General features: G+C 43.5%; 1 protein-coding gene across 1 annotated transcript; it reads left to right on the top strand.

Annotated features, from left to right (window-relative positions):
• The first annotated feature begins 1,796 nt into the window (after positions 1–1,796).
• Positions 1,797–11,014, top strand: LOC130584350 (C-terminal-binding protein 2). Its single transcript, XM_057384294.1, has 9 exons — positions 1,797–1,958; positions 2,550–2,704; positions 2,796–2,940; positions 5,343–5,549; positions 6,190–6,404; positions 7,182–7,312; positions 7,533–7,660; positions 8,203–8,323; positions 9,331–11,014. The coding sequence occupies exons 1-9, from the start codon at positions 1,910–1,912 to the stop codon at positions 9,500–9,502; spliced, it is 1,323 nt and encodes a 440-aa protein (XP_057240277.1). The 5' UTR covers positions 1,797–1,909; the 3' UTR covers positions 9,503–11,014.
• The last annotated feature ends 1,583 nt before the right edge of the window (positions 11,015–12,597 follow it).

A 12,597-nucleotide genomic window follows, 5' to 3' on the forward strand; every position in this document is an offset into this window, starting at 1 on the left:
GCATCAAGGCTTTTTGTTTTGTTTTTTTTTTAATTACAGGCAAATTAATTTATTCATATTCCTTAGCCTATCCTCCTGTATCTTTCCACACAGGTGGGTTTTGGCCTCTTCAATGTTCCTGCTATCAGAGTCACTCTTCATGCTTCTGTTGAAAAATATACCAGTTAATTTTTTTTTTAATATAACTTTAGTCAAGAGTTTTGTTCATCTTTGCCCCAGGAAAAGGAATTCTAAATTTCTTTCCAAGGCATTGTTCCACCAGGTGAGGTCTGATGAACTTAACATCCCAAGACACTGGGAGTAGCACAAAAGATAAAGAACATCAACAGCCATCAGCAGCCATTAATGGAACACCAAGTCCAAACCTCCCCCATGGCATGGTCAGGGACACCAGGTCTGGGAAAAAGGAGATAAGAAGGAAGACCTAATTASCATTGGAGGCAAAGAAATCCAAATCCAATAGGAAACCAAATACTAAGAACTATGCAACTTTGGACCAATGAACATTAACCAATAAAGTTCTATGAGTTTTGACTGTATAAAGTTTGGGGGAAATGTTGTAAAATTCATGTGTCATAAAATCATTTTCTCTGCACACCCGGTTTATGTGTGGATGAAATTATTTCTGTGGCACATCCTGGCCAGAAATAAAGTAGTGCTTTGACTCTCTCACACTATATTTTTTCTGGAAGGTTTTTGTTTCTCCCGCAGTTTTGGTGACACTTCTGTCACTATTTCAACCAGTTCATGAAACAATCTGAGATATTAAAGGGTCATCAAACTCACAGGGCCTGAAAACACATTTTTCTAAGTACTCTATCTTTGYCAAACATTCTTACCTTGCTATTGTTTAACTGCCCGAGTGTGCGTCAGCACAGGCAGGCAGCAGCAAGGACAGCCACAAAGCCACGGCTAAACCTCAGAGTAATTTATTTCCCCGTCCTTGCTAACTGGGGATCCCTGAAGCAAGCCCTGGGCACAGGCACACAAGGGCACAAGGGGAGACCTACGCACCACTGAAGTGGGTTCGTGCCGGGCATCGCCGCARTGTTCACACCGGCTCAGCAAGGGTTATTCCCAGCTGCGTGTTTACAATCCTCACTAGGCAGTCATGTACTTTTAACCCATTCCTCCCAACACCTAGTCACCAGCTGGCAGTTCCAATTGTCACGTTGCCTTTTGCCCACTAAACTCCAGCACAGAGCAGGAAGAACGCACACAGATCTGCTAAAACATATCTTGGCATATCTAAATGGAACGTGGAAAGTATAGMAGAAAAGGGCCATATGAAAGTAGATCAACTGTACGGACTTCCGATCAGGTACCATGAATGTTTATTTAATAAAATAGCTTGAATTTGTTCTTCAATAAACTGTACAGCTTGCTTAGTGATGTCCTTGTCATGATTTATGCAGTGAATTCTCACGACGAGCGAGTATTGAGTTAGGGTATTGCAAGGTTGATGCACTCCCGGGAGCAGGTGTGGACGACACGCCTGCAAAGGTGGCAAGAAGAAGCAGAACCGCTTGGAACGCCTCCCTGTTTTGTCGCACGCAGAAAGCTTCCTAGGAAGATCTGAAGCTCCATCTCAAGATGCACCTCCCAGGTTTCTGTGAACAGCCGCATGCTGCCCGGAGCCGGCTGTGAGCCGGGATTATGGAATGCCAGGTGCCCCGCTGGGGTCGGGCTCGCTCCCGCTCCCGCTCCCGGTGCCGGTGCCGCTCCGCGCCGCCATGTTCCGCGCTCCGGAAGCGGAAGCGCGGGCGCTCCGGGGCCGCTGGCGGGGCCGCCGCTCCCGTTCCCGTTCCGGTTCCGGTTCCGGTTCCGGTTCCGCCGCAGCGGCGCGGGCGGGGGGTGACGGCTCCCGGTCCTTGTGCGGCGCCGAGGGCGGCGCGGCCCCGCCCGGCTCATGGACCGGCACAAAGTGAAACGGCAGCGTCTGGACCGGATCTGCGAAGGTGAGGCGGGGCGGGCGCCCCTCGGCAGCGGCGGGGAGCGGGGAGCGGGGAGCGGGGAGCGGCACCTGCCCTGGGCACGGGGAGCCGAGGCAGCCGCTGCACCCCTGTGGGGCTCAGGTCCGGCTGGCCGGCGGCGAGCAGGGCCCGGCCGCCCACGGAGCGCAGTGTAGCGCCTTCTGGGAAGGGGCGGATGCTAGTGACTGTCGGAGGCCTGTGAACGTACAAGTTCTGATCGCTTAAGGGGGAAATTGTATCTGGGCATGCTGGGATGGAGCGGGGGAGGTTACTAGGGAGGAGGTCTGAAGCGACTTTGTCACTCGTTTCRGGAGCCTGGAGTAAGATGGCGTGCTGTTGAGTAGATCACCTCTATGATCTCATTATTGATAAAACATGCTTTATTTTCCTTTATTAAGGGGTGACAGAGGTGGTTGTGTTTTTTTCCTAGCCTCTTTTCTATGTGTTTGTTTTCTATTAATGTCTTTTGCTTTGCTTAATCTGTTTTTAAATACCATTAGTAACTTATTGGACTAGCACATGGGAGTTCAGAATTCGTGTCTTTCATGTAATCACTCCTGCTGACTTCCTTAATAGGCATACGGCCTCCTATTGTGAATGGCCCAATGCCAGCACGGCCACTGGTTGCCCTCCTGGATGGACGAGATTGCACTGTGGAGATGCCCATCTTGAAGGATGTTGCTACGGTGGCATTTTGTGATGCTCAGTCAACTCAGGAAATTCAYGAAAAGGTGGGCAAGAAAATGTGCAATCATTCAGATGTAGAGCTCTACTTCTTAGGTTACCAAACCAGATATTGATTTGGACTGGTTTTTGTTATAGGTGCTGAATGAGGCAGTAGGAGCTCTGATGTATCACACCATTACCCTTTCTCGTCAGGATCTGGAGAAATTCAAAGCCCTCAGGGTCATTGTGCGTATTGGCAGTGGCTATGACAACGTTGACATCAAATCCGCTGCAGAATTAGGTACGATGGCACTATTAGGTGTCTGTTAYGATCAGAACTGAATGTGAAATGGAACGCTGCTTGTGTTTTTGTGCTTTATAGCTGAGTGCATTTAAAAACTTCGATGTACAAAGATTTGGAGCTGCTCAATATCAGGTGTCTTTAGGAAGCTGACTAATATAGGGGCTGGTAGATGGCTTAAAAGAAAGATTCTCAGTTACAGATGTTGGTGTCCTTGCTGTTTGGTATTCAGGAACCTGAATGTGGTGTCTAGGTAACTTTTGGTGAGACAACTTTGGTTTTTTTGTGAGCACTGAGCAAAATTATGTCTGAAAGCCACCTGCAAATGCTAATTCAAGATAAACTTGTTGTAAATGCTTCATGAGTTTTCCACTTAATTTTGTATACGCAAGTTGGTTCCGGTTCAAGCCTTTATTAGTTTTCCCTTTAGAGCCCTAGGCATGTGAAAAGCCTCTGGATCAAGTGACAAAAAGCTGCTATTTATTAAACAGATGGGAGTGAGACTTCTGGACCTTGTAGTCTCTTAGGTGGGATGGATCACTTAAGTACCCTGCCCCTTCTTTTTTAAGTTTTACAAGTGTAAGGGATTTGAAATCTTCCTTAATGTAATGCAGGYCCTGTTAAGCTTAAATCAAATACAYGTATTTGTATATAAAATTGAAATAGGTAGGCATTGCAATTTTCAGATCCGTAAGAACAGATGAATTGCTAACAAATGCAGAGTGTGTATTTGGCTAGTGCTTGAATTAAGTCAAAAGAGCTTTTTCGTCAGGATGATTCGAAGGAATAGTCTCATGAGTTCCTGTCAAGGTCCGTGGCTTTCATCCAGCCTTTACATATTTATGCTGAGTTTGAAACCTAACGTAGCCTAGCATTTCTCTACCTAAAGTCGCCATCCATGTCTTTGATTCACTCAGATTCAAAGATTCCACTTTTCCCCCACTGCACACTCATTAATCCAAGGTAAAATCAGTCAAAGTTCTTTCACCATCAGGCTGTTGCTTGTGATTTTTGCTTTGGAGCGTTAATATGATGGCCCTTATGCATGGCCAAATTTGCTATTTCATGGACAATTAATGGTTATTTTCATGCTTAGCCAGGCCTTTTAATTCATTCTGAGGTAAGCTACTGTYCCTTGTATTCTCAGTCTTCAGAGCAGAGAGGGCGGTTGTCTATATTTGAGTTTTCTTACATTTAGGCATAATACTGCATGTTAACACAGTGTGTGTCTGACTGTGTAATGCATGCRTGGGGCTTGTCTAGAGTTGAATGAAATGGTAACCAGTGAGATTRAGAGACATTGGGTTTTTCTATCACCCTTACTTATGCCCTCCAMGTTGTCTGTGTGGCCTTATGACACAATTGAAAATAATTTGATAGAGATAAGCAGATACCTGGGATTGTCTGTGGCCATTACTCTCCTAATTTTCATGGGAAAGCATGGTCTTGAATTTAGTCAGTGTCTCTGAATAGGCCTATGAAACAATGATGTCTTCAACCATTGTTTAGATTCTATTTCCAGTTTTTAGTTAGGTGGTGGATTTTTGAGGCAGGAGGGTTGCCTTGGTTTGGCAAGTGGCTAGGGTTATGTTTGGGAAGAGACCATTTTTTCATCTAATTATTTTTACGTCTTAGCTGGTTTGTCGAATGAAGGATAGCTGGAGTGAAATGATTTGTTGCCAGCCTACTCCCTCCTATTTTTTTTAATAAAGTGCTCAGGAATTACCAGATWTGTTGCACTGTTCCATCTCTCTCTTTTGTGACCATAATTTATACATCTAGGACTTAAACTCTATTTGCGTTAGTAATTTACCTGATAGTTGTAGCCATGGATTTTATGGTCCTTGTGGTTATATGTTATTCCTGAGTGGGAGTGTTACGTGTTTTTTTTTAAGTGTAACTTCAAATGGATTTAGAGAAGCTCCTGGGGCTTYTGTCTGCATTTAATGAGTTAGTTACTTACTGTTGTTCCTGGGGAGGCTGATGAGCATCTGGACTGTGAGGCATGAAGAGCTCAGCCATCTGTCCCAATTCTTCTACAGTCTGCCAGTTAATCTGTCAGGAGTATCTGTGGAAGGAGTGCATCTTTTTGAATGCAGATCTCTTAMAAGAGTCAGTTGCTTGTATCACTTGTATGGCCCAGTTTTCTCATTTTAGCCGGTTTGTTTGTTTTTCTGGTGCATGTGTCGATCGACTGGATATTTATAAGGAAGTAGTGGTAGCTCCTGAGGGATTGAAAAAATGACTGGTTGCATCTGTGTTGTAGAATGAGGTTTTGAAATGAATCCTGTGTTTCTGAAGCTCTGCAGTACTGAAATACCTTTCAGCATTTGTGCCTCTAAAGGCTTTATGTTGGTTTAGAATTGTGTTGCTAAAAAATCTCATATTCTATGGCTTGGTAGGCATTGCGGTTTGCAACATCCCTTCCTCTTCAGTAGAGGAGACTGCTGACTCTACCCTCTGCCACATCTTGAACCTCTATCGCCGTGTTACTTGGCTTCATCAGGCTCTGCGGGAAGGGAATCGAGCCTCAAGTGTAGAACAGATTCGAGAGGTGGCTGGAGGCGCTGTGCGTATCCGTGGGGAGACTTTGGGCATCATTGGACTAGGTAAGTGAYGGGAATTGTTAGACTGAAAAGAGCACTGTGAACATTTTTGGGAAGCTGAGARTCACATACTGAGAAAAGTGATACTTGTACAGCTGTTCTTTGTGTGCTGTGTTTCTCTGTGAAACACACTGGCTCCTAAGGAATGCCAATGCCCTATTGTGTCATTCTGGATATCTTCAAGAATTGGGTKTGTGTCAGGGGATTGGGTATTCTTTTTTTCAATTTCAAATGGTTAGAAGAATTGGAACATTCATACAGCTCTTCTCGGTGWCTGTTTCCCTGTGTGTTAGGCTCTGTGTCAGTAATGAAGCTGCCTGAAAGGTAGCTATCAATTGCTTCTCCAAGTTCTTGTAGTCAGATTATTACCTCTGACTCWGGGTCCAGATTTGGTTTGAAAATAGAGCTGCATCTTGACTAAGCTCTGGCTATTGCATGGGGAAGAGCTAGAATTAGCCACATAGGATCAGCACTGAATAGCCTTCTCTGGATACCTGTGGCAATCCTAGGGGTTTCCAGGGCTGCAGTACTTTGGGCCCTGGCAGTAGTAAACTTCAGTGTAGGCTCCCAGTCTACCCCAGTATCTTGTCTTTAAAGTTTTGTTTTACCTTTCCTTGATGATTGTGGGTTTTCTTTTGTGAAGGCCGAGTTGGACAGGCAGTGGCTCTGCGAGCCAAGTCCTTTGGCTTCAACGTGATTTTCTATGATCCCTATCTGCCGGATGGAGTGGAGCGATCCTTGGGTTTACAACGAGTAGGAACCCTGCAGGATCTACTAATGCACAGCGATTGCATCACATTGCACTGCAGCCTGAATGAACATAACCATCACCTCATCAATGACTTCACTATTAAACAGGTGCAGCAGGAGCTTGATTTCCCCCACAGAGCACTGTGGAAATGAATGCAAACAGAAACTGCTGCTTTCACAGAGGCTGAGAGCGTGTGAATCCTGCTGCCTCTGTTGTGTGCCACCTGCTGCCTTTGGAGGCTGGGAGCGTGTGGATCCGGGTGCCTGTGCTTYGTGCTATACAGAATTTCATGTTAAGAGGGGAATAGGATTGCCTTTTCTTGCAAAATAGTTTCATTTATAAGAAATATTTTAGGTGCTTCAATAATTTCAAATTATCTCTAAAGTACATAATTTACTGCACTGCTTGTGGTGTGGCTGGGACTGTGTATGTTTTACACTGCACTGCAAAAGCCTCWCTGCCCAAGCCCACTGCAAAGTCAGTCTCGGGCTGAACTCCACTAGTCTATGAATGCTTTCCAGTGTTTTTATGAGAGGCATTTGGACATTGTAGTCCAGTTTTGTRTAGCTGGATACTTGATTCATGATTCATGTCCTCTTTCTTTTTTAATGTAGTAGGATGAATATGGAGTGCAGAACTTGAGAGTTCCACTTCTGCCCTTGTTGTCTTGTGGTTTTGTTTGTTGATTTTTAAAGCAAATTTCTCAAGCATTGYGTGCAGGCATTTTCCCTGTGGTAAGCTTTGCAGTGAAAGCACTCGTAGTTCCTCCAGGCCTCCATCTAATCACTGCAGACTCCTGATCATTTCCAGTAGACTTCCCAAGATTCATTTAGCTTCCATGAAAAGTCTCATTCTCAATGTACTTAAWATTTTTCTTCTTCCAGATGCGTCAGGGCTGCTTTTTAGTGAACACAGCCCGGGGAGGGCTGGTAGATGAGAAAGCCTTAGCACAAGCCTTGAAAGAGGGGAGAATCAGAGGAACAGCATTGGATGTGCATGAGTCTGAGCCTTTCAGGTAATGTTGTACCTGCAGGCCTGCTGTTATTTGGTGGCTTACCTAAGCTGGATGATTCTTTTGGTGGTTTGGGGTGGGGTGGTTTTTTTTTTTTGGTTTTGGGGTGGGGTTTTTTTTTTGGGGGGGGGGGGGGTGGGGGGTTTGTTGTTCTGGTTACAGTGATGCCCAAGAGGACAGATGGGGTTATCGCTTCTGGAAAAAACCTTTTTCTTCTCCACAGTTTCGCTCAGGGACCCTTAAAAGATGCACCCAATGTTATCTGCACCCCTCACACTGCCTGGTACAGTGAACAGGCTTCCATTGAATCCAGAGAAGACGCAGCTAAAGAGATCCGCAGAGCTATTACAGGTAATGAAGAAGATTTGTAGTTGCTGCTGAATTAGTGGGTTTTTTGTTAGTTCACTKCAACGATTATGCTGACTGTTTGGAACACTTAGGCTCACTAACTGGTTTCTGGAACTGGAGTGTAAGWTGATAATTGTATGTTTGTCTTCTGAGAATTCTTGTACCTAATGCTGGAGTGGCTCTTTTCCTGGGAAAGCCTTTTTACCTACATCTTCCAAATCCTTTGCAATAATTCCTCTGACAGTTTTACTGTATGTTTTTTTTCCGTAAGTAGTACATATTGTCTCTTAAAAAAAAGTGAGGCTTGGCAGTTGCAAGCAGTTTGTGGCAATAATTTTCACAAAATTGGGAAGGAAAGATCAGTTTCCTGCTGTCCCCAGACACCAGATGCTCAGAGGAGAATCTCCTGTGCCCAGTGTTACCCTGTGGAGGTGGATGAAAACATGTTGCGCTTTTCCTTTCTATATTGTTTTGTAAATCCTGCAGGGAACAAGTCTCTCCTGCCTGTTTCCTGGGTTTTTTTGTCATTCTTGGTGCCCTTGCAGGTCACATACCTGATGCTTTGAGAAACTGTGTTAATAAGGAGTACTTGGTGTTAGCAGCTCAGTGGTCCAGTATTGATCCTGCAACAGTCCACCCAGAACTCAATGGAGCCACAGCCTACAGGTGAGATATGCAGGTTATCCAAACATAGCTTCCAGCTGAAGTAAGCCAGGGGTTTGAGAACTGCTTTTACCTGCAAAYAGCTATATCTCTGTTCCTGTGTACTCTTGTATATGAGCTCTTTCCCAAAACTTAACAGCAGCACTTCTAAAGCTGTACTAGGATTTAACATGTACTTGGTCATCTTTCGTTCCAGTTGAATACTGGTCAGTATTTCCAAATCCTTCAAAGCCCTGCCCAAGGACGGGAACTTTATATTAGAAGTTTTGTATACCATTAGGGCTCTATAAACAAAGCACAGTTCTTACCTATAGCCCAGATATGGACTATTACTGAGACAGCCTCTAGTGGATTTATTCAGTAGTCTAAATAGAGTCTATTTGAGTTTATTTCTCTGTTACAGATCTGCTAAGTGWTTGTGGGCAGGTTGCTTCCCTTCTGTTTGTCTCCCATCTGCAAAGTAGAAAATATATTTTTCCTTCTATGAGAGATCTATGGAGGTTTGGATGTATTTATGGAGAGTGCATAGGGTAGCAGAATGGRAGTAATGGAAGATTAGTTTATTAGCAATTCATGACTGTCACTGTACTCTTTTTCATGTTGCATCTAGCTGTTTTAKTAGTTCAGCTTCTTACTTTCTCCGTCTTGGAGCCCAGTGAAGGATAATGCAGTTTACACTCTTTCTGCTCCTGGGGAGGGAATTCCTAGCCATCCAGGTGCCTTCATAGAGTGATTCATARTGTTTTCCACTGGAGATAAATTTTGTATCTGTTTTCAAATGCTTAGTATGTGACCTCAGACTATCTGGGTCTGTCTGCAAATAAGTGTCATTTGGCATTGGGATATCACTGCTGTTTTTCATCTCTGAAGACTTTTCCTGTKTTTTATCCCAGAGCATTTCTGTTAGAAAGACAGATTTATTTCCATCACGTGTCTGAGGGCATGGCTCCTTTTCCTTTGAATAACTCTGTTGGACAAGYGAATAATTTCTATGTTTTTGTTGGTTTTAGGTTTCCTCCAGGAGTAGTGGGAGTAGCCAACCCTGGGCTACCTGAACCACCAGTAGTGGAAGGGATTGTAGCTCATGGCATCCCTCCTGTTTCTCACTCTGCACCACGTACCCCTTCCCCAGGAGAGACGAGCAAACTGGATGCAGACAGAGAGATTCCTGCTGATCAATAGCAGTGTGTTTCTCTCCTCTCYTTTGGCAGTAGAAAAAAGTAGGAGGGCATCTACTCCTAGGACTTTCTTTAACACCCTACAGAAACTGTTTCCTGTTCACATGGGACAGCAGAATGCATTTCATTGCCGACAAACTTTAGCTCTTGCCTTTATTTTGTAACCCTTTAGTCATAATTTCTCAATGAATCTTTCTCCTTCTCTGGGGCATGGCAGCAGTGACTTTGCCTCCCCTAGGCTTAATGAATCAGTTTTCCCATGTATCTGCTTCAGTTGTGTGTGACAGGGAACTGTCTTTGTGCACATGAAAAYAGAAGTGAAGCCACCTGATCAGGGATGGTCCTCAGTGTTCTGAACACCAGACTAAAGTGCACACTTTTCARTTGTGACTTGTAGCTTAAATTTAATTTGGCTGGACCTCTTTTAAGTGTAGCCTTGGGGAATATTAGAAAAAATATTGGTGAATTGGAGAAGTTGTGACTATTGTCTTCATTATGCTCTTGATAGAATGCAGCCTAGACTAAGCTCTGTGTGTTACTTTGATTGTTTYAAATAACATTTCCTGTGAGAACAGGCACAGCGCAGGCACTGTTAGCTCTTGACCATACAAARTTTCCTCTATGCAGTTCTAGGCCTGAAGTTAAAAGCTAACAGTCTCAAAGCCAGCCTTGTAAACAATTTGGAAGGGATTTAAATGTCATCAAATGCATTTTGGTGGCCACCGTGTTTGTGAGGCTTCAGAATAGTTCACTCTGGAGTCTATAACTTGGAGAAGGTAAGAAAATGCAGAAATGGGAAAAAACTTGCACTGAGAGACARCAAGTAGCAATAATGTGCAGCTCCAGTTGCTGGTTCCTGTCACACACAAGTACCTCATAGTCTATGGCAGTGTTTGTCCACAAGGGATCCATCACGTTGGAATTCTAAGCTTTAGGATACAGATTTTTTTTCTTTTTGCATAATTGCATCAGCTAGAAGTAATGTCCCACTTGTCTGTGCTGGTGGAGAAGGCAGCTTTTAACAGTCAAGAAAACATTTTTCACCCAGAAGGTGGTTGAGCACTGGAACAGGCTCCCCAGGGAGGTTGTCACACCACTAAGCCTGTCTTAGTTCAACAAGTGTTTGGACAATGCTTTCAGGCACACRGTGGGATTCTTGGGGTGTCCTGCACAAGGCCATGAGTTGGACTCGATGATCCTGATGGGTCTCTTCCAACTCATCATTATGCTGCATCTCTGTGGCAKGGCACAGCAGTAGGACAATGCAAGACAGCAGTTTGTTCTACATGAATAGGCTTTGTGATRCTAAAGGAGAACAAAAACTCTCAGTTTTTCACCTGAAGCCAAGGCAGGATTGTTGCTGGSAAGTCTTTTCCATTTCACAAATTATTAAATATGAATCGCTTTTTTGAGGGGTGTGGAGTCTTCAGCAAAAGAGGTTCCACAGAAGAAGATTTTTCTTTAGTAACAAGTCTTACTTTTATTTCATCTCGTTACACTTCTTTATAACCTTTCCATGCAGGTGTAGTAATACCTGATTGATTTGTTCATGTTTTGATATTAAAGTAGGTGCTATATGGGAGGCATACCCTATGCATGGGTTTCTCTGCCRCCCTTGATTATTCCCTCTGTTGCGTGTCTGTGACTGGAAGCTGCACAGATGGGAACAGACTGGAAAAACAACTTAAAGCATGGACAAAATCTTCTGTTTGGCCTGTTWGGGAAGGTAAGGAAAGCTTCAGAATAACTTAAGTTTTCAGGGKTTTTTTTCCTGGTTTTAAATTTTTCTCCAAAACTGCCTTCTCCATAATGGCTTGCTACTAATACAATGATTCATTCCTTTCTCCTCCCCTTTGCCAGTCSCCCCAGCAATTCCAGAAAGGAAACTAGTTAAGAAGTAAACTTCAGGTGTTTTCTTACAGATTTTACACTTTAACTGTTTAGCATTAGTGAGATTAATACTAGTTTTCTAGTGCTGAGTGTCTTTTTTGGATAAGGTATTTGTCTCAGTGAAGTTTCTTGGCTTCTGTGATTTTGTGGATTATACTGATTCTACTTAAAATTCATATACCTCCTTGGCTGCTCAGGTTTAGCAGATCAGGCTGAGACTGGTGGTAGGCATGAGTTATTACAGGACAACTTTTTCTGTACAAAAGCGTGGAGCTCAGAAGCCCGTTGATGGCAGATGTACCTAAAATAACCAGCAGCACTTTCCTGAATTCTCCAAYCTCTAGAAAATCTGGATTTCACAAGCTGCTGGTTCAGAAAGCTCTGCTGACAGGCCGGTGTAAAAATGTTTTCAGAGAGCTCATCTTCTGTCTRTTACCACATTAGGAAAGCAGTCTGTCAATAACTACTCTTCTTTTGCTGCTGAAAATTCCTGCCCTGCTTAGGGGTTCAGGTCTGAGATTATTTTGTGGTAAGGGGCTTCTATTTACAAGCTTTGAGGATCAGAATACATTGACCTTGTCTTTTCTAGAGCACAATGCAAGATAGATTTATTTTTTTAAAAGAGGCAATTTATTTTTTTTTCTTCTTAACTACAAGTATCCCTATAGAGCAGTCAAATTACTGAGCAGAGGAAGAATGGAAAGATCTCATTTGGGGAAACTTGAGTTTCTCAGTTTRTTTCTTTGGTGGCTAGATGCACTAGTGACTAGTAAGTATAGGAATTAAATAATTGATGTTGTAAGACATGTTTTCAGTTCTGGGTACCAAGAAGTTGAAGCTGACAGCATTGATAGTGGCTCTGTTCTATCCAACATGTTGTAGGCTTGTTATTCTATGTGACAGTAATTTTCCCCTTGATTAAAGCCACAGAAGAAAATGTTGAGGTAAAAATGAACAGAAACCGTATCTTGTGCTCAAAGAAGGACTCTCTTTGCATTTATAGGAATACTCTGCTTGTGTGCTGTTTGTACCTCTGCTGACAGCTTGAACCTKTTATCACCAAAGGCTATTCTGAATGGATAGCTCAAAGAAAAAGTTTACCAGTACTAAAGCATCTTGAGGTCTTCTTTCCCTGAGTGCCAAGTGCTTTGCTAGCACTCTTTGCTGTGTGATACACTGAATTTGCAGCTCCCCCTTCCAAGCTTAGTG

The sequence above is a fragment of the Malurus melanocephalus genome, unplaced genomic scaffold (genome assembly GCF_030028575.1).
Source record: "Malurus melanocephalus ecotype Western Australia unplaced genomic scaffold, MMel_1.1 scaffold_696, whole genome shotgun sequence".
NCBI lineage: Eukaryota > Metazoa > Chordata > Aves > Passeriformes > Maluridae > Malurus > Malurus melanocephalus.